Source organism: Lycium barbarum, chromosome 9 (genome assembly GCF_019175385.1).
Source record: "Lycium barbarum isolate Lr01 chromosome 9, ASM1917538v2, whole genome shotgun sequence".
Classification (NCBI taxonomy): domain Eukaryota; kingdom Viridiplantae; phylum Streptophyta; class Magnoliopsida; order Solanales; family Solanaceae; genus Lycium; species Lycium barbarum.
Genome location: NC_083345.1, coordinates 79,243,571 through 79,270,349, shown reverse-complemented (window position 1 = coordinate 79,270,349; position 26,779 = coordinate 79,243,571). Strand labels below are relative to the sequence as shown.

Below are 26,779 nucleotides of genomic sequence, written 5' to 3'. Positions count from 1 at the left end.
TCTTACTCACTGTATTTATTTTTAGCAACTTTATTGTGAATAAAAACTTGCAGCATATAAGTTTGGATTATTTATGTTGGATCTTCAGTTGAATATGTGTTTTTGTTTAGCGACATTACTTTCTCCTATTCTATTTGAAAATAAAAAAAAATTAAGTTCATGTCTCGTTAAAGTGCATCTGTAATTGGGTTTAGAACGAGCAACATAATGCAACAATGTAGATTTTGAAACCATGTTTTGACCCCTCTGTTGGCAATCATGATTTTCATTTTCCCCAGAATGCATGTCCGCATATTTGAAGACTTTTACGTGTATTAGTTGTTATCCTTTCATCGTGAGTTCGTGTGTATTATTTTCATATGTTCAAATGCGTACATTATTTCACGTCACTGTTAGCTAAGGAGTTAGTAAGTTTATTATAGTATCAAATAGTCCAAAATGCTTAGTTTAAATTTAATATGTTTGTTTAATAGCATACAACATCAGTGGGTACTCGTTTGTTATATGGCAGTGGCTTTAAATATTTTTATTCTGAAGCTGTGTTTAACACAAGTTTTATTCTCTCATATGTGTTTTGTTTATTGATTTTTTATGGATATTTCTTGGTGGGTAACATGAAATTGTTAGTTATTGGAATCCAACAGTTTTATTGAAAACCCATGTTTTAGTGACTTGGTGCTAACATAATTTTCTTTCTTTAGTTGATACATGATCTAGCAATAAATGTTAAAACCACAGAGAAGTTTAGGTGATACATGATCTATAAGCCATTTTTAACTTATTTGAGCGTTTGGTAAAATAGAAAATAACTTAAATTAAATTAAAAAATGCTTAAAATAAGTCAAAACCAAGAAGTTGCTCAAGCCCATCTTATTTTTTTTGGCTTAAAAGCCATTTTGGTTTGACCAACAATTTTACCCATTTATGTCTTATATTTTTTGTTAATTCCAATACTATCCTTACTTTTAGAAATCCTTTAAGCACTTTTATCCAACACGTAACTGCTTATTTATAAAATAACTTTGAGCACTTAAAAAATACTTTTGCTTAAAAACTATTTTTTTCAGCTAATCCAAACGGGCTCAAAATATGCTTAGCATTATATTTGAGGGACCAAAATGAACCTACTCCGATATATAGGAGATCAAATATGTTGAGGATTATATTTGAGGAGCTAAAATGAGCTACTCCCGTAAATAAGGGATAATTTTAGCCCAAAACTGAAATTTTCATTAAGCTTTAAAAAGATATTTTCGCACAGATATTTAAAAATGAATATCTTTTAAAAACAAGGGAAGAAAATAAATCACCCCGTCAAAACGGCTCTGTGTGAACTTGAGCACCAAAAGCCTGGCAGTGAAAAGCCCAACCCACACAGAGATCCCCAAAATCAGTCACCTCCGTGTAACAGCCGATGAGCAACCTCCATGAACCGCCAACATCGGCATAGGTTGAATCTTTGATCAATGGCAGCGTTGAGATCAAGTGGACGCAAGTTCTCATTTGATATTCTCTCTACTTCCATCCTAGACGATGACGATCATAACTACACGACTTGCCTCCGATCAAATTCCGATCCTTCTCCTATCGATGACGCCACAACAAGCCCTACCGCAAATCGCCGGAAGAAGAAGAAGAAGAAAAAGAAGAAGCACAACACAATCACGGAAGAGCATTCCGAATTAAACGGTTACTGTTACAGTTTTGCTCAGAGCAGCACTAGTACTGTTGTGTTGACTGAGGAACATGATACGCCCCCGATGCATCACAGTAATTCAGCTACTGGACTTCCCTTTGGGGAATTGAGACAGAGAAATGTTGTTATGCTCAATGAAGAGAGTGTTGAGAGAGGAAGTGAAACACCTGTTAAGGAATTGGAATCAAGGTCCAATTCCAGAGATTTGAATTTGGATAATGGGATTCCAGTGAGGACTTTGGAGAAGGAAGTCTCTTTAGATTGGAAAAGATTGATGGCTCAAGATCCCAATCGTAAGTATTTACCTTGTTCTATTTTCTCTTATGCTTTTCTAAATGTTTTCCAGTTCCTGCCATTTGCCAATATCAGATGGTGTTTGCTTTGCAATTTAAAAACCTGCATAACTAATACATGTATAAGTTATGAGGGAATCTATGTATTATTTATGTAGGATAGAAGGTGGAATAACTAAAACTCTGCAATCTTTGCATAAAATAATACATAGATTCCCTCATAACTAATCCCTGTATTACTAATACTTGCATAACTCTAATCAACTATCAAACGACCCCAAGCGTGTTCTCACTCAAGTATTAACAATATATGGCGATTTGGGGACATCTTTAGCTCTTTCCCTCCCTTTCTGCATGAATGTGTTTGAATGATTTATATTTGGCACCTAAGGGTGTGGCTCAGTGGTCAATGAAGCGGGTTGAGAATCATGAGATCTCAGGTTCAAATCCCAGCAGAGACAATAACACTAGGTGATTTCTTCCCATCTATCCTAGCATTGGTGGATAAAGTTACCTAGTACCTGTTGTTGGTGGGAGGTGACAGGTGTTCTGTGAAATTAGTCGACATGCGTGCAAGCTGGCCTGGACACCACGATTATCCAAAAATATGATTTATATTTGTGGTTGATATATATTGTGAAATGATGTCGGAAGATGCTAAAAGAGTATAAATGTATCACTTCAAACTAGAAATACTCTAAATTGCCTTTTCAGGGGAAGATGCCATAATTTTGAGAAGGACTAAAATTCAAAGTAGGTCAACTAAATGGAGTGGAGGGACTACATATTTATGAAATTGGAAAAGTGAATAATGTAAATCTTATGAAGTTAGGAACTGATAGAATATGGCTAATACCCTAAAAAAGCTAGTTATCACAGGCCTACTAGCCGGTAAAATAACTATGAAACCTTTTTACACCTGTGCTTTCATTTTTTTGGGGCTTTACCTTAAAATGAATAAGGATCTTGCTATAGGTTTTAACTCCCAGATCTTACTTATTTTTTTTTGTGTTCTGGAGTTATCACTAGGGGTGTCAAATTTGGCCCAAAAGGTGATGGCCCGCCCAACCCGCCCAAAATTTTATGGGTTGGGCTCAAGATATTTTTATACATAGCCCATTCTAAAGTGATCTCCAACTTAGCCCAATTCTAGCCCATTTTTAAGATTTACTTCAATTTGGGTTTATTGCTTGAGATTTACTTTTTTTTTTTATGCATACACTTTTCTTGAATCATGTATCTTATAAGTTTGTGGTATATTTAATATGAAGGGAAATATTTTTCAAGAAAAATGTTTTCCTCAAAAATATTTTTCAAGAAAAATCCGCAAAAATAATTTTCAAGAAAAATATTTTTCGAAAAATATTTTTCTTGAAAATAGACCCTTCAAAAAAATTGGGTCAAGTTGGGCGGGTCATGACCCAGCCCATTTTTAGCCCATTTCAGCCCAACCCATTTTAGCCCAAATAACTTTTGGGCCAATGTTAGCCCAACCCATTTACTACCTCAGCCCATTTTGATTGGGCCAATTTCAGCCCAACCCGCCCATTTGACACCCCTAGTTATCACCATACTTTTTTCTCTGTAACTTTCTTGCATCTACTTGATGCTTTTCAATACAACCACTTACTTCATCAAAAAAAAATAAAAAAATGAATAAGGATCCATATTCACGAGAGAAGCAAAACTTGTAGGTTTTGTCAATGTCTCATTATTTGTTCCATTTGCTTCTACAAGTGTAGACATGGAAGGTTCTAGCTTTGCTAGATTCAAGACTTTCTCCTTTCTATTTTATTTTCCTGGGGAAGGAGAATGCTAATGAACCTTAGCAGAGATATTAAAACTAAGTTGGAGGGAAATCCCTTAGATATCACCAAATTATGGCATTGGTATGTCATGAGCACCTATGAGAATCCAGTATTATCCGTGGTGCGCAAGGGAACAAAGGCAATCAATATGCTCGTTTGTACTTTAATGCTGTAATCTTTTGATAAATACACATGTAGTGAAACGATGGTGATTAGTACTTGAATTGAGAAATTCTACTTCTAAAGCGAGCTTGAATGGGGTGTCCTTAATCTTCACTTCTCTTTTTATCTTGAGCAACAGCGTCATTGTACTTTAAATGTATCATGACAGTTATTTACCATTTGCCTTTGTCCTAAATATAAGACAACAATAAATTCCTCTTGTTGCTTGGTGGGTGCACTGCGCAGGTTAGCATTTATCTCTAAATTGAATTTTGCTTCTAATTTGTTTTAGTTATAGAAGACAACTTCCCATGTATCCTTTCTTTCCTCTCACTTTAGTTTGTTATTTTGTTAGAAATATTTCCTGTGGACAAGTCACCAGTGAAGTGCTTCATGGAAGAGATGTATGCTGGTAATTCGTTAAGGAGTACGATTCCCCCTGGCAATGAGAAAGAGCGGGATAGAGTTTATGATACCATATTCCGTTTACCATGGCGATGTGAGCTGGTATAATACTTTATTAAGAAACATTCTCAAATTATATGTTGAGTACGCACTCTTTAATTGCTCTCAGTTGCCTGTTGTTCACTGCTTGACTTGCATCTTTTGTTCCTCTGTTATTTATCTACCCCTAGAGCGTGATAATGCAAATAGGGTCTTTTCGTTCTTGCTTCCCGATTCTTTCCCAATCTAACTGTAGGCTAGGAGGTCTATTTCTTGTTCTTTGTAGTTCTTCTTGGATATGGTCTTGTCTCAGAAACTATCATGTTGGCTTAGCTGCATAGATGACAAGACTATTGCTTTTGCAGCTTATTGATGTTGGCTTTTTTGTCTGCTTGGATTCATTCCTTTCACTGCTAACTGTTATGCCAACGAGGTTAATCATGATCTGTTGGAGGTTTCTGAAAACAAGGTTTGTATCTCATACTTTCCTATTCCTTTTGTTCTTTGAATTTGGAATGATTATCTGGGATCTCCACTATCCAGGAGAGTTGTGTCTATCAGACAGTTCTAATTTCAGCATACCATTGTGACCTTATAGCAGATGGAATGCGAAGTTTTTCTGTAATCTCAAATTAACCTTTTAGTCAAACTGTTCATCGAAGATTTTGTCTAGATGCTGTAATAGTAGATTGCCTCACTATTAACCACTATATATCTCGAACCGAACTTGAGGGAATAGGCAAGTTTTTCCTTCATTCTGCAATCTTTTCTTCCTAACGAACTGTCTTTATCCAAAGAGGCTGATAATATTTGGTGGTACTCATACTTTTGGGAACAGTATATCTGAGCAATGGTTTTTAATTACTGGGTTTGTCATTAAATTCTTTTGGTGTGAAGTTGTAGCTGGGATATGTTCTGTGTTGCCTAAAATATCAACGTGAACGAAAGGAGGGGGGACGGTTATTGGTGGGTGTATTGACAACAGATTTCCTCTTTTTGTGTGTTTTTGGGAGTTCATTACTGATTGCAGTCTTGTTATTTGTTTCGATTTATTTGTGATTGGGCGTATCTTCATGACTAGCAATTGGACATTACACCAATTATAGCATTTCTTATTTAATTATCAGAAATACGGTATGGTTAATAAAATTAAAAAGAAGACTTTGTACAACTTCTGCTGCCAAAAAAAAAAATTCACAATCAGCTTGCTTCTTGTTTTTATTTGAGCAAAACAGTACATAGGTTGTACTGAAACCATATTTACAAAAACAAGAAGCAAGAAGGTAGCTTTTCCTTGCTAAAAAGACTTGTTTGCATTAGCACAAGGGGATAATCTCTAAACACCAAAGCCATATATAATTTTTAAAAATATGCTCCCAGGCACAGATCCCGAGGTAAGCGGTAATAGACCCAAATCCGACTCTCTCCTCAAACCACCACCGCAACCCTCTCTCCAACATGAATCTAGCTTTCTCTCTCCTCCATAGCCTCCACCGACTACTTCCCTGTCGTCCTTTTTCGTTTTCTCTCTCCTCCAAAATCTTTTCAGATCTTCTTCTCTACTCCGGCGACCCTCTGTCAGTGCCGGAATCTTCACCGGCGACTCAAACAGTGCTGGAAATATGCCGGCGACTCTGTTAGTGACCGGAAAATGCCGGCGACCTCTGTCATTACCGGAAAAAACCACTGGCGACATCTGTCCGAGCCGGTAACATCACCACTGACCTCTGTCAGTGCCGGCAAACACCCCAATCAGCATAAATTCCATCAACTGCCTCTTTAGTGAAGCTCTTCTCCTTAGAAACATGCAGGGTTCTAACCTTTTTTTCATCAGTGGGGATAAATCCTTTGAACTCAGGAATGCGGGGGACAAATATTACAACTGGTTTTCGTTAATTGAAAGGGGTAAGAGATACACAAGCAAGATCAACATGGATATTCAGAACCTGATATGGGTGTGCGAAGCACTTATTCAAGCATCAAAAGGTACCAGACGATTATACAGAAGGTGGGTTAGGAAGCAACAACACAATCTTTTCAGAGTCTTATCAAAATTTCAATGTTTATGGTAGATTTGTTCGGATAGAGGTTTGGCATGGTTCATCTAAAGTAGCAGTGATCATCCCTGAGATCAGTCTCAACAGTGGATGGTCAGATAGTGCGATGAAAATCCTACGATTTCTGGGGGAATTCAGCAAAACAGAGCCACTGCTCCCTCCTCCCCCATTGACAAAATCTTATCGTGCAGCTGCTAGCATTGAGAGGTGGCCAGAAATAAGTCAAGGAACGAACAAAGGAGAATTGAATGAAAAGCATCCTCTGCACAGAAGGTTGGTTGGCACCTTCAATGATCCATTTCATCACAGTCCCAATCCCGACACTATTCAGAAATGGTTCATTAATAGATGGAGAGTTACCGCTGGCATCAATGTCATACCTTTAGACCACAATCGGTTCCTCTTTGAGCTTCCTTCCAGGCAAGAGGCAATAAGGGTAAAGACAGGGAATTGGTTCTGGAACGGAAGACATCTCTCTTTATCTTGGTGGTCGCATGACACTATCTCATTGCAATCTGGTAACCGCTCGAAAAACATCTGGTTGAAAGTTTTTGGAATCCCCCTAAATGCTTGGTCAATGCACACTTTTGAACATATAGGGGTTCGTTGTGGGGGTTTTATCGGTGTTGATGAAGATACGAAGAACAGAACCCACCTGATTTGGGCTCGTATCTGCGTCAAAAAATCAGTCATGAAGTCTCTGGCAAGTTTGAATTTTGAATTTGACGATAGGATTTTCGAACTGCCAATAATTTCGGAAATCCGGTCTATTCCTTTACCTGCTGGCCCTTCAACTGGTTTGCCTGAGGATGGTAATAAGATGGGGTCAAATTCGTTTTCAGTTCCACGTGGTAATACCTTTAATGATTCACGTGACACACATGTGGGAGAACCTGTGGAGAAAAGAAGGAATTCGAAAGATTTAAACACAAATGGGCCAGCCTTATTCTCATCTAATAATCAGGCAGTAAGAAACACTGCAAAGGGAGAACTTCATTAGCTTTGAACAGTGGATACTACACTATAGGCCCACTTACAAGCAAACACTTCAAGCAACACAAAAAGAAGCAAGTGTGGAGATCATCTGTATCAAAGTTGGACCCATGCTGCTTCAGAGCTTCATCTTCCTTGAATGCTTCATCCTCATTTGATCCTTTTGAACTAGAAATTCAAGCATCCAGTCTTAGGGATTTAGAACTCGTGGAGGGGACATTCTCTGAGCCTGAAGCAGATGATGAAGCAGACCATGCAGGACACTCGATGGACTCTTATATACCCAAACCGATATTCTCAGTACTATCAGCTCCAGATGAATCTGACTCTGGTATCTCATCTCAGTCCTTCAACAATTTTCTTCCTTTGCTTTGGCATGATCCTCAAATTCAAACTGTTGATATCCCTGATGTGGTGGAAACCTCAAAATGGACTAAGTTGACAATGATGAAGGCTTGCAAAGTATTGGGGGTGAATGTTGTTGGTTTTGAGCATGAACTTCTGGGTATTATTCTGAGAATGGAGGAAAGAAGGAAAACACAGATTCTTGAGCAAAAAAATAAAACAGGGGAATTAAAGAAAGGGAAAAGCAAAGCAGTTACTGAACTTAAAAGATTGGATTGGGGTCTCCATGACGGGAGTGGGAAGAAAGAAAGGGGCAGGTCTCACAAGGCTCATTCCAGATGAGAGTTAAAACACTCAGTTGGAATGTGCAGGGTCTCAACAATAAAGACAAGAGAGCCACTTTGAAATCTCTTATTCACAAGTGGGGAGTTGATATTATCTGTCTACAGGAAACCAAAATAGAGACATGGAATCCATCTCTAATCAGACAAATCTGGGGAAACAGATGGATCTCTTGGGCAGAAGTCAAAGCAATTGGTACCAAAGGAGGGATATTAATAATGTGGGACAAAAGAGCTTGGAAATGTGTTGATTTTGAAGCAGGAGCCTTTTCTTTATCATGTAGACTTGAAAGTCTTGTTGAGGACTTCAAATGGGTTTTTACTGGTGTTTATGGTCCTCACACCAATCCAGAAAGGGAGGATCTTTGGCTTGAGTTAGCATCTATCAGGGGATTGTGGTCTGACTTATGGGTCATAGGAGGGGACTTCAATGTGTGCAGATTTGTGGAGGAAAGACTGAACTGTGCTAGAAGATCAAGGGCGATGTTGGGCTTCTCCAACACTATTCTGGATTTGGATTTGATTGACCCTCCACTTCAGGGAGCACAATTTACCTGGTCAAGAGGGGAGGAGTCTCTCCAAGCCTCTAGAATTGACAGGTTCCTTATCTCGACGGAATGGAGTGAGTTGTTCAATGCTATCAAACAGTACCCTTTGCCTAGAGTTTTTTCTGATCATAAACCAATTATCTTGGAAAGTGGGGATTGGGACGCCACACCTTCTTATTTCAAATTTGAAAACATGTGGCTTCAAGCTGAGGGTTTCATGGACATGGTAGAAGGATGGTGGATTTCTTACACTATATTTGGCGCCCCAGATTTTGTGCTAATGCAGAAACTAAGGAATCTCAAGAAAGACATTACTAAATGGAATAGGGAGGTTTATGGAAGAATTGAGACTCAAAGGAACAAGGCACTCAAAGAATTGGGAAAGCTGGATCAGTTAGCTGAGCTCAGAACTCTCTCTGCAAAAGAAAAAGATCAGACACTGAATATTAAACTTGAGCTTCAGCAAATAGCAACCGCTGAAGAGATCTCTTGGAGACAAAAATTAAGATGTTTATGGTTGAAAGAGGGGGATAAAAATACAAAGTTTTTCGAAAGAATGGCCAACTCACAAGAAAGGGCAACTACATTGACAGACTAAAATGGGGAATGAAGTAATTGAAGATAAAGAAAGGATCAAGGATGGTATTCTAGAGTACTATCAACAAATCTACAAAGAGACTAAATCTTGGAGACCTTCAGCTGTCTTTGAAGGTCTGCCAAGTCTCAACACAGTTGATAAAGAGGACCTTGAACTTCCTTTCACCGAATTGGAGATCTCGGAAGCTCTCATGACTTGTGCCCCCGACAAAGCTCCAGGCCCTGATGGTTTCACTATGGCCTTCTTCCAGAAATCATGGAACTTCATCAAAGCAGACCTGCTAGCAGCTTTTAATTTCTTTCATCAGAATTTCCAAATGGTGAGATCATGCAATGCCTCATTCATTGCTCTTATCCCAAAGAAAAAAAGTGCCGTAGAACTTAGAGATTATAGGCCTATAAGTCTTATAGGCAGTGTCTACAAATTGCTGGCCAAAATTCTAGTTAAGAGGCTGGAAAAAGTGGTGGGTTCCTTAGTTTCTGGACAGCAGAGTGCTTTTCTGAAGAATAGGCAGATCACTGATGCATCCATGATTGCCAATGAAGTGCTAGACTGGAAAATTAAAAGTGGAGAGACTGGGATCCTATGCAAATTGGATATTGAGAAAGCTTTTGATCAGCTTAACTGGGCTTATTTAGTCAACATTTGAAGCAAATAGGTTTTGGGAAAGGTGGATTTATTTTTGTATTTCGACAGTGAAGTTCTCAATTCTGGTGAACAGATGTCCAGTTGGGTTTTTCTCTTCTCAAAAGGGTCTCAGGCAGGGGGATCCACTGTCCCCTTTCCTCTTTATCATTGCAATGGAAGGATTATCTCAGTTGTTAGCAAAGGCCAAAGAACTTCAGTGGATTCAAGGGTTCCAAGTGGGCAGAAATCCTTCCACCTCAGTCTCGGTTTCTTGTCTGCTATATGCAGATGACACCCTTATATTTTGTGGAGCTGATTGTCAGCAGGTCTCTAATCTCAACACCACCCTTATGATCTTTGAGGCCATTTCTGGACTTCATATCAATATGCTTAAGAGCACTATATATCCAGTGAATGAAGTGGCCAACCTAGAAGCTCTTGCTGACATTCTTAGCTGCAAAACAGGCTCCTTTCCCACCACCTATTTGGGACTTCCTTTGGGTGCTAAATTCAACTCATCTGGGATATGGAGTGGGGTCATTGAAAGAATGGAGAAAAGACTAGCCACTTGGCAGATGCAATACCTCTCATTGGGTGGTAGAGTCACCCTCATCAACAGTGTCCTAGACAACATTCCCACTTACTGTATGTCACTTTTCCCTATGCCAAGCTCAGTTCTAAAGCAAATTGATAGGCTTAGAAGGAAATTCCTATGGGAAGGTAACAGTGCTACTCACAAATTCTCTTTGGTCAAATGGCAATCAGTTATTCAACCCAAAGGACAAAGGGGGCTGGGAATCAAAAATCTCAAGCTTCATAACAACAGCCTACTCATGAAGTGGCTTTGGAGATATGGTCAAAATGAGGTAGGGTACTGGAAGGAAATCATCAAAGCTAAATATGGTATTCAAGACCACTGGACTGCAAAGAGAAGCAATGAACCACATGGTGTTGGAGTATGGAAGCACATCAGCGGTCTTCAAGAGGAATTTTTCCAGAATGTCTCATTCAAGGCTGGAAATGGGCTCAAAATCAGATTTTGGCAGGACAAATGGCTTGGGGACACTTTAGTAAAAGACTCATTTCCTTCACTATTTCTGATAGCTTCTAACAAAGAAGCAACATTAGCTCAATATAGAGATAACAACTGTTGGTCACCAATTTTAAGGAGAAACTTACAGGATTGGGAAGTTGATGATTTTTTCTCTCTTACAAAGATTGGGACAAAGTACTTTGGTGGCAGAATCTCAGGACAGAATCCTCTGGGGCAATTCTAAGGAAAAGCTTTTCACTGTGAAGGAATGTTACAACAACTGGTGTTCTCAAAATAGCCTTTTAGAGGTCTAGCCTTGGAAGCTTGTATGGAGAACCAGACAACCTCTCAGAGTTACTTGCTTCACTTGGACTGCACTGAAGGAAGCATGCGTAACACAAGACAATCTCAGAAGGAGAGGTGTAATCGTCGTTAACATGTGTGCCATGTGCAAGCAGACCAATGAAAGTGTCAACCATCTATTCTTGCACTGCCCTGCAGCAGCTAGCCTCTGGTATTTCTTCTATTCGATGCTTGGTCTCCAATGGGTAATGCCCTTCAACATCAAAGATGCCTATGCTAGCTGGATACTCTGGAGAGTTGACAAATCCATCAAAAGAATCTGGAGAATGATCCCAGCAGTAATTTTTTGGACCCTATGGAAGGAGAGAAACAGTAGATGCTTTGATGGAATCTCAACTCCCATTTGCACTTTAAAGTCTAGGTGTTTAGTTAGTCTTTTTAGCTGGCACTTTTTTGCCCCTGTAAGCAATGTGGATAACTTTCTGGATTTTGTTAGCTCCCTTTCTCTAGTACTGTAGAGATGGGATATCTTTAGATTGTTTTACAGGGTTTTTGCTAAGTGTGCTTCATGTTTTGTTCGAAGCAACTTTTTGCCCATCTGTAACCTTGCATCTTCTTGATGCTTTACTAATGAAATTTTATTACTTTACCAAAAAAAGGTAGCTTTTCCTTGCTTCTTGTTTTTATTTCAGTCCCTGGAAAAGAAAATTATTTTAGGAGTTTAATGGATTATGAATAAAGCCAACAAAAGGGAAGTTGAGGTTCTTTTTTTTTTTTTTTTTTTTTGTGTTGAAGCTAGTGTTCAATTGGTGCCCCAGAGGTAATGTTTTCTCCAAAAGTGTTCTCCAGTACCTAAGAGCGGACTTATGGGAGGAACTATCAGTTGAAACAAGGGTAATGCCCTTAAGTACCTAAGAGGGTGGGAGGTTAGGGCTATATTGCTTTCAAAGTTATTTTATTGTTTAACTCTGCAGTAGGAGACTTCCCATCAAATTTCAGATGGAGAAGAGAGACTACCGTCTTGATTTGCCCTTCAAAGCTGAGAGTTTCTCCTTGCTTTATTTTTACTTTTCTTGTCCCTGTTATTGTTGTTCCAAGTGGTCCTTATCTTATCACGCCACACATGGAGACATCTCAAATAGATAAATTGGTTTGGGAAGACGGGGGAAAATAATCCGTGGTTTAGGTTTCTGAGTAGCTAAAGTTAAGATAGAATAGGTCATCACATCCTGGGTTGAAGAATGAGCAGCTTTAAAAAGGAAATGGCAAGCAGGAAGGAGAGTAGTAACGTTGAAAAATTCTATGGCTCGGATCTTTAGCATTCTGTTATTTATTATTACCTGTGTCTGCTATTTAGGCAGAATAACCTCACCCATTCATACTAAGAAACCTGGAAGAAGCCTCAAAAACAGAAGAAAAGGTGGAAAAGTGAGGAAGAAAGAGATGTAGAAATAGTAACTGCTTCTGAAATGAAGGGGACTAAACAGGAACAAAAATTATTCAGCTTTGAAAGGCAAATCAAGACAGCAGTCTCTCTGCTTCCCTCTGCAATTTGATGGGAAGTCTCCTACTTCAGAGGGACAGTAAAGTGCTCAGAATACTTAGGTGCAGAATGTTAAAGTCTAACCAAAAGAACCCAAAGAACGAAGCCATGAAATGAAGTCTCCCAGCTGAGAACTTGTGTTAAAGTAAATCTATTTAACTGCAGCTTATGTTTACAAAATAACCTGACCATGCTCATGGCAGGCAGTTCAAGAACCATTCTGCAGTTGAGCTTTCTGATATTGGCTGTTTTGTCGCGCTGGCTAGTGGAGCAATTTTGTTGCAACAAACAGGTACAGTGAGATTCTTTAATCTTCACCAATACTCTGAGCTTTGACTCTTCATTTCATGACTTCCTTATTTGGGTTCTTTTGGTTAGACTTACTCCTGTTTGCAATTTGCTATGGCAGATATCAGCCTAATCTATCACATGATTCGTGGTCAAGGAACAATCAAGCTTTATGTGGTTTACAATGTATTGGAGGTGAGAACTTGACTTGTTGATCTATAATTAAGGTCATGTGCTAATTGCCACAAGTTGGTTCTACTTTAGGTCTTCATATCATGTTGAAGTTGTTTGGACCCTTATACAATATTGTTGATTTCATAGAATGTAATTCATGTTTGTGCTTCAAAGTAATAAGATGATATATGGTCCGTTTCTTGCTTGTTACTTGTAAGAGAATAGAATTACATATTCAGTAATATTGATATCTTCAGATATCCTTCATCAAATAATCTTTCCGCTCCACTGTTCCAGTCTGCTACAAGATATTGGTTTATTACATGTGCATGTTCCTGTCCTAACATCATTCACTATGCTATTTTTTATTGATACTCTTTTTTTCAATTTGTAGACAAAGTTGAGGTAATATTTGCCGTTCTTTGGCAGGTTTTTGATAAACTATTCCAAAGCTTTTGTGGAGATGTGATGCAGACTCTCTTTAACACAGCAGAAGGGCTTGCAAATAGCTCAACGGAAAGTATGCAATATTGGATGAGAAAATTTATTGTGGATGAAGTTGTAGCTGTGGCTTCATCAAATATCCTTTCTGTTCACGTATTTTGGTCACCGTCATAAATTTCGTTCCTCATATTTTTGTGACCATCATGAATTTCATTCCTCATATCATCTGCTTTCCTTGACTCCCCATACTTGTTCATTCTTTCATCCTCCTAGCTCAAGCCATTACTTTGTCAACCTGTATAGTTGCCCACAACAATGCATTATTTGCTTTGCTTGTATCAAACAATTTTGCGGAAATAAAGAGCAATGTATTCAAACGCTACAGCAAGGATAACGTTCACAATCTCGTATATTATGGTGAGTTATCTTCTCGCAGTATTACCTGAAATTTGTAAGGTTCTATTGCCATGATTAAATAATATTTTGTCGATCAGCTGATGCCAGGCTGGTTTGTTCTTTATTATCTTGTGTGGAGGGGTTCCATTTGCTTCATGTTGTCATTGGCATGTTTGTACTCCATATGGTGTTGCATACTTGCATCTCAATGCCAATCAATCACTTGATCAATTAATTTATCTTTTCATATGAAAAATACTCAATCAATTTGTTCTCAATCCTAAATTGGTCCTGGTCCGCTATATGAATCCTCTGCTTCATTCTGCTCTATATAGGCTCGTTCATTTAAAATACTAAGTAGTTTGTCTTTTTTAAGACCTTAGGTTCCCTAAAATTTGAAATTTTCTTAATTGCGCACATACGAGACCTAATGTATGTAAAAAAACAACTTGCTTTTCTTAATAGGTGAAAAGCGTAAAGATTGCCCTCCTTCTTATAATAGGTTTTTTTCTTACACTAATAGGCAAATGAAAATGCTCCCAGGCACTTTTCCCGAGAATTTTCTCTCTCCTACTTCTTAGGATTGCAGAATACCTTTTCTGGTGATCTTCTATCGGAGTCAACCCTTTTTTATTAACCTTAATCCGGTTTTCACCTTCTGTGACACTGATTCAAACCTTTTCTTTCATACTTGGCTAGTGTTATTGGAGATGGGGGAAAGCAGAATTTATTTCAACGCGGGATTTAAATCCTTTGATATCACCATATGGTCATCCGATAGGAATATTTGCTACGAATGGGTGGAAAGAAGCCGCAATATGATGAGACGTTCATCCATGAGCAATAAGATCATGGAGTGGATCTGTTTCACTCTAAAAGAAGCTTCGAAAGATCAGAAGAATGTGGTCAGAAGATGGAGAACTAAGGACCACATGACAGAATATTTTTGTACTAGAAAGTACAATGCTCATGGCAGATATATTAGTGTTTTGTCCTTAAAAGGGGAAGGAAGGTCGGTGTTAATTATCCCTGAAGCAGCTTTGAATGCTGGCTGGAAAGACATTGCATTTAAGATAGAAAGGTTCATTAAATGCTCCCCACGCAAAGATGGTTGAGCCTCCGAGAGTCACTGAAGACAACTACCCCTATGCAAAAGCTGTTAAAGAGAGTAAATGGCAATCGAAAAGCCTTGGCGAAGCTACTGTCAGCTCCAAGGAAGGTCACATCTCTATCTCTGAATCATCTGGATCAAAGAATGTTGGTTTGCTGAATAGATGTGTAGTTGGGTATCTGGGGAAGGAAACCTCAGAGAAACCTACTCTATCAGACATTAGGAGGTGGACCTCTGTTAACTGGAAAACAACCATCGGAGTGAGCATTTATGAGATGATGGATGACCTATTTCTATTCGAGTTCCCTAATAGAAATATGGCAGAGAAGACACTTAAAGCAGAATGGAGATGGAAGAACTCTAAATTTTATTTAGAGTGGTGGAACCCCATAGCTGGATGCATATCTAATGATACTTCAGTTAAAAACACTTGGATCAGAGCTATCGGAGTCCCCGTTCATCTTTGGTCCCAAAAAATCTTCCAAGAAATTGGGGAGTTGTGTGGTGGGTGGATTGCTACGGAGGAAGAGACTGAATTAAAAAATCATCTCAAATGGGCAAGGATTCAAATTGCAGGCGACGGTCGGAATACACCAAGCGAGGTAGTCATCGAGAGAGATGGTGTTAAATTCTATATCCCGATCTGGTTGGAGAGACAGACAAGGTTTGACCTAATTTCACATTCAAAAGAAGAGGTCATCGGAAAAAAAGAGAAGGCAGTCACTGTTGAGGAAGAAGAAGTCGCAGAACTGGACCAAGCAAATACCCACTGGACAAATCGATCAAACCCTTTAAAGGACGTACTTGACAGGTGTACTTTTAGGGATTTGATGGGAAATCACGTGGGCAGTACTAGTGTTACAGCTGGCCAGATTGAGATGGAAAGAGCACATGATCCACAGGTGGAGGGTTTAATTGACTTCTTTTCTAAATTGGGCATTAAACTGCTGATACCCTTAGAGATAATTTAGGGCTAAAGTCTGCAGCCAGACCTGAAGAGTCTCTTAAAAATAAGCTTGGGCCAGATCTAGCAGGCCAAGTCATTTTTAATGATATTCTGGTAAAGCCCGTGGAAGAAACAAGAGGTGTATCCTTGGCTGAACTACTGGAATTCTCTAATCCAGAACAGAGTGAGGCAATTCAACAAGTCCCAAGTGAGACTTATTCTTATACAGAAGATGTGATGCATGCAGAAATTTCGGGGGTAAGGGAAGAGCCAGAGGAAGAAAACGCGGGAAAATTTCGAGAGAACGATGCAGATTTACATATGATCGAAGAAGAGGGTTACAAGGACACATATGCGGATGTGTTGCAACAACAATATTCCCCTTCTACTCCTATTTCTAACAGGATATTAGTGGACTCTTCACGTATTGACTCGACGAGCAGAGAATTGTCGACCTATGTTAGAAGAAGCTCGAAAAAGGGAGAACAAAAACGACTGGTGAACACCAGCGGAGAGATTCCGTTGTCTATCACAGTAATGGAGGAACCAAAGCTTACTTGCGATACTGCAGAATTGGGGAATTGTGGGGAAATCTGGGAAGTTGAGGATGCCGAACCAATTTTGGTTCATTAACAAGATGGATGCTCAGACAAAGAAACAGATACGCCTATTTGGGTCCGCCGATACTTACTCAAGCTAAATAAATTGTTTGGAGTTGACTTTCAGGGGCACGAAGAAGAAGCCATGGAACTTCTCTTGCAGATTGATAGTAGTAGACAAGCAAGGAAGATGGAATCAGAGATTAATATTAAGAAGAGCAGGTTCAAGGGGACACAAGAACTGAAAGGATTAGGCTCTTTTGATGTTAAATTCAAAAGTAATGGAAACATGAGCAGGGGAAGGGCTTTAACTTTAATTGATCAATGAAGCTCAAATTAGTCACATGGAATGTGAGGGGATTAAATAACATGGATAAGAGGAGGTTGGTGAAGAATTCTATTCTTGATTGGGGTGTAGACATTATATGTTTGCAGGAAACAAAGCTTGAGGGGGATGTAGAAGATATTGTTAATTATATTTGGGGAGGAAGACGGGCAAGTTATGCATGTCTAGAAGCCAGTGAAACTAGAGGTGGAATCATGATGATATGGGATAGAAGGGTATGGAAAGGGGAGATTCTTCAGATTGGGTCATATACTTTGACTTACAGATTTGAAGACCAGTTACAGAACTTTGAATGCCATATTATAGGGGTGTATGCTCCAAATTGTGACATTGAAAGAGAAGAGGTTTGGTGGGAAATAAGTGCTGTCAGGGGTCTGATGGAGGGCCCATGGGCAATTTGTGGGGATTTCAATATTGTTAGATTCCCGACAGAGAAAAGAAATTGTAGGAGAAGGTCCATAGCTATGGTGGAATTCTCAGACTTCATAGAGGATATGAGTCTTATTGATCTTCATCTAGAAAGAGGTGCTTATACTTGGTACAGAGGGGACAATCACACTAGTGCTTCAAGAATTGACAGAATCCTGATCTCTGAAGAGTGGGATGACAGTTTTAGCAATATTAAACAATCTCTCCTTCAGAGAGTTACATCTGATCATGTCCCTATTGTTCTGCAATGTGGAGATTGGAACCAACCAAAGTCATATTTCAAATTTGACAATTGGTGGTTGAATACTGATGGCTTTGTTGATAGAATTAAGAGTTGGTGGACAACATTTGACTTCTCAGGGGAACCTGATTATATTCTAGCTTGTAAATTGAAGGCTTTGAAAGGTAAACTAAGAGAGTGAAGCAAAAGCAGCCAAGGCAACCTGAAAGTACAAAAATCAGACCTGCTTAATCAATTGGCAGTATTGGACAGAGTACTAGAAGTAAGAATTCTAACTGAAGGGGAAATGGTGGAGAAGGCATCATTATTGCTGAAGTATGAAGATCTTCTGAAGAATGAAGAAGTGGCCTGGAGGCAAAGGTCCAGGGCCATCTGGCTCAAAGAAGGAGACAAGAATACAAAGTTCTTTCATAAGACTGCCAATGCTCACAAAAGGGGCAACAACATTGATCACTTAATGATCCAGGAAGAATTAATCACAGAACCACAGAGAATCAAGAATGAGATAGTAGATTTCTACAAAACACTCTACACTGAGACTGAAAAATGGAGATCTGCAAGCAATTTTGGGAATTGTCCAACAATAACTGAGCAAGATAAGAATTTGCTACAAAGCGGATTCGATGAACAAGAAGTTTTGGGGTGTTTGAAAATGTGTGCTACGGACAAGGCACCAGGACCTGCTGGCTTTACAATGGGATTCTTTATCAAATGTTGGGAGGTACTTAAACAAGACATCACGGGGGTGTTTCACAACTTCCATTCCCATGGTCTATTTGAAAGGAGTTTCAATGCAACCTTCATTGCCTTGATCCCTAAGAAGAATGGTGCAAAGGAGCTAAGGGACTTCAGACCTATAAGCCTAATAATAGGCAGCATTTACAAGATTATTGCAAAAGTCTTGAATGAGAGGCTGAAAAAGGTGATGGAAAAATTGGTAGATTCTCAACAAATAACATTCATAAAAGGAAGACAAATAATGGATGCCATACTAATAGCCAATGAAGCAGTAGACTCAAGACAGAAACAGAAGAAGCCTAGCATCCTTTGCAAGCTAGATATTGAGAAAGCATTTGACCATGTGAATTGGAACTTCTTACTAAGCATGTTACAACAAATGGGATTTGGAGTGCAATGGGTTAAATGGATGAAATTTTGCATATCGACTGTCAGATTCTCAGTCATCATCAATGGTTCTCCAGAAGGATTCTTCTCTGCTCATAGAGGTCTCAAGCAAGGTGATCCCTTGTCACCTTTTCTTTTCATAATAGCCATGGAAGGTTTGAACAACATGGTCAAAACAACCAAACTTAATGGGTGGATTAAAGGCTTTGAGGTAGCCATGAATGGATACAACAATTAGGAGATTACGCATCTTCAATATGCTGATGACACCTTAATTTTTTGTGATGCAGAAGTGGAACAACTGAGAATTTTGAGAATTATACTGGTCCTTTTTGAAGGCATTTCTGGGCTGCATATTAATTGGAGAAAGAGTCATCTCTTCCCAATTAATGAAGTAACAAACATGGAGGATATGGCACTGTTCTTGGGGGGAGAAGTGGGGACTCTTCCTACTACTTATCTTGGCATGCCATTGGGGGTCAAGTCAAAATCTACTGGTATATGGAACAACGTCTTGGATAAATGTGAAAAGAAGCTCTCAAGATGGAAGTATCAATATTAGTCAATGGGAGGAAGGCTCACTCTGATTAACTCTGTATTAGACTCTCTACCAACCTATATGATGTCCCTTTTTCCCATTCCTGTGAGGGTCATTGAAAGATTGGACAGCATAAGAAGGAACTTTCTGTGGCAAGGTAAAAAAGAAAAAAAAGCCTATCACTTGGTCAAGTGGGAAGAGGTAATTCTCAGCAAGGCTCAAGGTGGATTGGGAATTAGAAATTTGAAGAAACACAGCAAAGCCCTCAAGTTGAAGTGGTTATGGAGGTACTCTCAAGACCCTCAAAGCTTATGGAGCAAGGTAATCAAAGCCAAATATGAAGTAGAAGACAAGCGGATGACTAAACCAGTGAACTCAGCTTATGGAGTTAGTCTTTGGAGGTCTATAAGGGTACTATGGCCAGCTCTAAAGAGTCAAGTTTCAATCAGGGTGCTAAACGGTAACAGGACATCCTTCTGGAATGATAATTGGCTAGGGAATGGAGCTTTGAAGGATCTATTCTCTAACATATATGCTTTAGCTCATCACCAACAGAGATCTATAGCTGAAATGTGGTCACCTCAAGGTTGGGAATTGATACTCAGAAGAGACCTGAATGATTGGGAGATAAGTAGAATGGTTGAGTTCTACAAACAACTGGATGACTTCACAGGAACTCAAAACGGAGATGACACATTGAGATGGCAGGGACATAGTAGTGAAAAATTCAGTGTTAATGCAGCCTATAAAATGATAAACCAGCCAATACCTCAAGTCACCAATTGGCCTTGTAAGCATATTTGGAAGACCAAGATACCATGCAAGGTTGCATGCTTCTCATGGTTACTGGCAAAGGAAGCTGTGCTCACACATGGAAATTTAAAGAAGAGGAACTGGACTATGTGCTCAAGATGTTTTCTTTGTGAAAAAGAAGTAGAGACAGTTGGTCACCTATTTTTGCAGTGCAGGATAACTGATCAGCTATGGAAGATCTTCATTAATCTCAGAGGCATAGCCTGGACAATGCCTAGAAAGATTACTGAAGCTCTCTTTAGTTGGGAGGCAGCTGGAGCTGGAGCAGATGACATAAACAGATGGAAGATGTGGTCCCTGCTTGCATTTGGTGGGCAATTTGGAAAGAAAGGAACTCTAGATGCTTTGAGAACAACAACAACACAATGCAGGAGATCAAACTTAACTGTATTAAGCTTTTTTCTTTTTGGTGTAACCAGATCTACCCAAAGGGCTCACTTGTAAATATGGTTTCAGTACAACCCATGTACTGTTTTTTGTTTAATACATACAACATGTTACCTTCTCAAAAAAAAAAAAAAAAGGTGAAAAAGTGTAAAAAAACGACAATGGGGTTTTTAGGTGAAAAGCATGAAGCGAAGTACATTTTATATGAATTAAAATGCACAACTTCGAATAAACAAAAGTTAGCTAATCTTGTTGATGATGGAAATCTTAAGTAGAATGCTTAAGAAAGCAGAACATCTAGGATGGATGATGGATCAGAGGACTAAAGGTTAGAAGAAATGAAGGGGAAAAACTGAATGTCTCTCACATTCTCTTTGCGGATGATACCTTGATACTTTGTGAAGCTGAAAAAGATCAACTTTTACATCTCAGAGGAGTACTACTAGCTTTTGAGGCTGTGTCGGGTTTGAAAGTAAACTTGACAAAGAGTAGTGTGTTTAGTAATAATACTGAACATTGTATTGATGAGCTGGCAGACCTTATAGGATATAAGGTAGAGCAGTTACGGACCACTTATTTAGGACTACCACCTGGAGCCAATAAGAATGATTCAAAGATGTGGCAGGGGGTCCTGGATAGGTGTAGTAGTAAATTGGTACCTTGGAAGAGACAATATTTATCTTTTGGGGATAAACTTACATTGATCAATAGTGTGTTGGATGGTATTCCGACTAATTTGATGTCACTCTTAAAATTGCCAACAGCAATAGAGAAAAAGTTGAATTCTATGAGAAACAAATTTCTGTGGGAAGGCAATGCAGATAACGAAAAATTCCATTTGGTCAGATGGCAGGAGGTAATCAAAGGAAAGAAATGAGGGGGAGCAGGAGTGAGGAATCTGAAGTTGCATAACAAAAGCCTTTTATTTAAATGGCTCTGGAGATACAATGATAGCAGTAATAGATTACGGAAACAGTTGATTGATACCGAGTATGGTAGGAAGGACATCTGGGCTCCTCGCTTAGTTCAGTCTTCTTCAAAAGGGGGAATGTGGAGCACAATCAGTAAGTTATGGAGTGAGTACAGTCAATTTGTGAAACTGAAATTGGGGAATGGTAATAATATTAAATTTTGATCAGATATATGGCTGGGAAGTGAAAGTCTTAGATCAAAATTTCCTTATCTGTATAACTGCTCCACAAACAAGAGTGGAAGTGTATCAGAATTCTACTCAAGCACTGGCTGGCAGTTGATTTTGAGGAGGGGTCTCAATGATTGGGAAGTTGATGATTTTGTTCAGTTGATGCAATTGGTGGACACTGTTTGTCTGGAAGATAACAAGAGAGACTCTTTAATCTGGACAGCAAACAATGATGGTATCTTTACAGTTAATAGTTGTTACAAGCTGCTACAAAAACAACAAGGGCGCTATCAACCAGATTGGCCATGGAAACGATATGGAAATCAAGAGCACCTATTAAGGTAGCTTGATTTAGTTGGATTGCAGAAAGGGAAGCTTGTTTAACTCAGGAGAACTTGCAGAAGAAAGGGATCACTCTTTAATAGGTGCTACATGTGTGAAGAAGAGGCAGAAACAGTCAATCATGTATTCATTCATTGCAAAGTGGGAAGACAGGGCTGGAGCTCGTTCCAAATTTACATGGTGTCAAGTGGGCAATGCCTTTCAGTGTGAAGAGCCTGTTGGATTCATGGCAACACCAAAGGATGGGTAAATCTCAAAAGCTAGTTTGGAGAACAATTCCTGTGTGTGTGTTCTGGACTATATGGCTGGAAAGGATCAGGAATTGCTTTGAGGAAAAAGGCAGCACTTCTCTAGGATTAAAAATAGATGCTTATTAAATTTGTATTGTTGGTGTAAAAGACAAGTTATGGAAAATATGGAACAATATATGAATTTCCTAGAGGAAAGGGGGTTTGTAGCTGCCCTGGTATGGAAGGGGCTGTTTTTGTTGTACTTCCGTACGATCGTGGTACCTTTTAATAAAATTTACCTTATTAAAAAAAAAAAAAGCTACCCCCTCTGTCCCAATTTGTTTGACACTTTTCGCTTTTCGAGAGTCAAACTTCTTAGTTTTGACCATGTGTTTAAACATAGAATCTTTAAATTTTTCGAAATAGAATTTACATATTTGGAAATTACGTAAAAAGTACTATAAGTCACCATAATTAATTATTTAAAATATTTAAAAGACGTATGAAAAAATTACGGTCAAAGAACAACTCGTTTGACTCTCGAAAAGCGAAAAGTGTCAAACAAGTTGAGACGGAGGGAGTAATTAAATAAATTTAGTACCTGTAACATCAAGTGTCAAGTGAAGTTATTAATTTTGGCATACGCCCTAACATAATGACAAAGTAAATTCAATAGCTAAAATTAAACATCATTAAAATTAATCGCGAGATAAGTTCATGTGCAAATTGAACGTTTATAAAAAAAGACAAAGAAAAAGAAAAAGAAAAGATACTTAATTTTCTGTTAATCAATTGTGAAATAGAATTCATTTTTAGCATTAAATATAATAGGCATAATACATAAACAGACCCTCAAACTTGGCCTCAGCTAGCAAGTATGCCCTCCAACGCACAAGTAGGCACCTCAACTTGTCTCCACTTTGTTAGTTGAACACTCCAACTTACAAAATGATCATCTAGACACCTCCAAAATTTATGTGCTACGCCAACATTTGTGTTTACGTGTTCAACTTTATACAAGTTGAGGTGCTTACTTGTGCACACCCAAAGTTGGAGGGCATACTTACCCACTGAGGCCAAGTTTGAGGGCCTGTTGTATTATGCCAATATAATAAATTATTTTTTTAGTAACATTACTACACAAGTAGAAGAGAAGCAAAATCAGTAGTATAAAAGTAGGTGATTCGCATATTAGAAGATTCATGGTCTGTATAGTAGAAAGGTAAATTAAAAGATTAGAGGAAGTGGGTTGAAATGGGGGATGTGGCCTAGTGATCTATGATGGGTTGAGAACCATGATGTCGCAGGCTCAAATCCAACGGAGGCAAAAAGACTAGGTGGTTTCTTCCCATCTGTCCACGCCTTGGTGGACTCGGTACATCTGTTAGTGAGAGGTAGTAAGTACTCTGTGGAATTAGTCGAGGTGCGCAACAAACTAAAAAGAAGAAGAAGAAGAAGATGACAACGACAACAAAAAGTACTCTAAAGCATATGTGGAGAGTAGACATTCTTTTTCTTTTTTTTTTTCATTTTAAAGCTAGAGACAGAGAATTGATGGCCTTTCTTTGGTATTCATTTGTGCCTGAATGATTGAAGTTGCGCTTCAGAGCAATTCTTCACTGAAGTATAAACCCTCGACTTGAATGGCTTACTTACTTTAAGTGACTAAGAGATGACTTTAACATCACCTGTATATCTATGCCTTATCAACTAGTCGGTCGTCTATATGAATATTTTGCTTCCACCTGATTAATAATGATTCTTTTGCTTCCATTCTTATGTTTTTACCTAAATCCTCATTAGTTTTGGGAGATGTTAGTTATTGTGAAACTCCATCTATATGGTGTTAGGTCTACTTCGTCTTTTTAGGCACGTTGAACCATCAGAGTCACAGTTATTGGATTTTACATTTGAAGGTCTACGTAGAATAAGACCATGACATTATTTCTTTTATTTTTATCCTTTATGTGTGCTAACTTGAACCTTGTTTGTGGTGATCATTTTTATTTTCTAACCTTATATGACTGGACATCAATCTTAACATCCGCATTTCTACGATTCTCATGGTTACATAGAGTCTTAGACACCCTAGATTTACTCCCCTTTCACATTGTTGGTTTCAGTACCATTATCAGACCTGTCTTTCACTTTGTAGGGTTGTCTTAAATGTCAATTAAAATAAAAATTTAACCCCCAAAATACAAATAAGGTGATGATTGTCGAGTCCTTTGTCGATCATTGTTTTGACTGACAGTGTGGTATATCCCAACATTCAGATAAATGGCTGTTTCTGATCTGCCCTGTTATATGTGCACAGAAAAGTGCTCAGAGTACTTAGGTGCAGAGTTGAATATATAAGAAATGGTAGCAGAACCTACTTTAATAGAAATGGTAGCAGCAAGACTTTATCACTATCCTCATATGGTGTCAATTGATTGTTTGTCTTCAGTTTATGCATATCTAATCATCAATCTTTCCCAACCTTCTCCCTCTCTAACTAGAAGTAGTGCAACAAAAAAATTAATCCCTCTTCCCTCAATATAGTGCTTCTTGGCACCTCAGAAGGAGGAAGGTCAGTGCCAATTTTGGTATTGCCTATCGATGGATTTTTGATTTTTATTGCTAGGTGTGGTTTGCTCTTTCTTTTGTTTCTCCTGTTTTGCTAGTTCCCATCTTCACCCATCCATGTATTAGTTGCTGGCTACTTATTTGTTGTTCTACTTATATTTTGTTTAAGCTTAGCGGTGTTTGGAAATGCTCAATCTTCTGATACTGATGTTATTTCCAAGTTTGTGCTTGAATAAAAAGTTTCTGTGCATTTAAACTTCACTTCCATTGGCTGTGGGCAGATTCAGTGGAGCGGTTCCATATTTCGGCATTTCTCTTATTTGTCTTAGCTCAAAACCTTCTGGAGGCCGATGGACCTTGGTTTGGAAGTTTTATTTGTGTAAGGCCTGTTCCTGTGCTCCTTGTGCAATGAAGTGATTAATTTACTGAATTGTTTTCAAATGGAAAACGTTTACTGTTCCTAGTAATTGGCTCATATATATAAAAAAAAAATTCTTTTGAATCTTGCAGAATGCAGTTGTCGTATACGTAGGTGAGATGACAATTGATATCATCAAGCATTCATTTATTGCAAAATTTAACAACATCAAACCGATTGCGTTTTCAGAATTCCTTGAAGATCTCTGTAAGCAGGTACTTCTAATTTACAGGCTACTGTTTGGCTTTGCTGGTAGAGTCAAGCTATTTAAGCTGGTGGATATTTCTGATAGCTTGAATAATTTGTAGTGTTATACTGCTATATTGCACCAGTCTTTATCCTGCTAAGCTGTTGTGGCACCTAGTATTTTTCTCTATTTTGAATATTCTGTTTTTCACATTACTCTTATTGTTGACTTTGAACAGACACTAAATATTCAAACAGACAATGTAAAGAATAACCTCACTTTTGTCCCTTTGGCACCTGCTTGTGTGGTAAGTTTTTTCTGATTTGACTGAAGCTGCCATCTTCTCTTTTTATAATTTCTGAATCACATTATGGTCTCTCTATTTGAAAAAACTATACTTCGTGATATGGAGCATAAGGGAATCGATTTATTCAATTGGACCTATCGTATTTATCCGGAGCTGATTTATTCCTTACCAAGCAGGCTATTTTTGCATGGCAGGTAATCCGCGTGTTGCGTCCTGTGTTTGCTGCTCATCTTCCCTTTAATCCGCTACCGTGGAGGCTCTTTTGGATTTTCCTTTTGTCTGCAATGACGTTTGTTATGCTTGCAAGTCTTAAAGTAATGATTAGCATTGGCCTCAAAAAACATGCTAGGTGGTATATAAACAGATGCCAGAGAAGAAAACTTCATAGCGACTAAGATACAATATCATGATGAAGCTGCATTCTTTGCTCAGATATATAGATCTCCTTTCCATGAGAAGATAAGCAGATGGGGGCAGGGGTAGAGGTGGGAGTGGGGCGGGAAGTTTGGGTGATCTGGTTGGAAATTTCTATAGCTGCTCTCACTCCGGGTTTATAGGGCATTTGTATGCACTCATGTGGAAGTATTTACGTTGATCAAATGGCCTGCACTTCCGTTTTCGCAGAGGGAGAAGGTCCATATAAGGAAGTTATATTGATAATGTATTTCATGTGCAATATATTTAAAGCTTTTCTCTAAAATTGGTTATTTCAGAATAACTGTCTTGTCTGGAATTGTCTAAACTTCCTTGGTAGATTCATAAAAGGTTGATGTTTCAGAGAGGTAAACTCTCTTCTTAGATAATTTGGAGTAATTTGATTCAGAACCTTTGGCCAACTAATTGCTCCTTATATTACCATAGCTTTCATTCAATCCCATGAGAAAATATAACAATCTCTAAGATTTAAGATGATCCATGTGGGGCTTTGATTCTTTACAGTCGAGAAGGTAAAGGCACC

At 38.6% G+C, this 26,779-nt stretch overlaps 1 protein-coding gene across 1 annotated transcript; it reads left to right on the top strand.

Annotated features, from left to right (window-relative positions):
• The first annotated feature begins 1,283 nt into the window (after positions 1–1,283).
• On the top strand, positions 1,284–26,661 carry LOC132608998 (protein POLLEN DEFECTIVE IN GUIDANCE 1). Its single transcript, XM_060322832.1, has 11 exons — positions 1,284–1,989; positions 4,315–4,466; positions 4,769–4,872; positions 12,995–13,083; positions 13,201–13,274; positions 13,683–13,833; positions 13,947–14,114; positions 25,191–25,288; positions 25,420–25,542; positions 25,753–25,821; positions 26,016–26,661. The coding sequence occupies exons 1-11, from the start codon at positions 1,467–1,469 to the stop codon at positions 26,214–26,216; spliced, it is 1,752 nt and encodes a 583-aa protein (XP_060178815.1). The 5' UTR covers positions 1,284–1,466; the 3' UTR covers positions 26,217–26,661.
• Positions 26,662–26,779: the final 118 nt, after the last annotated feature.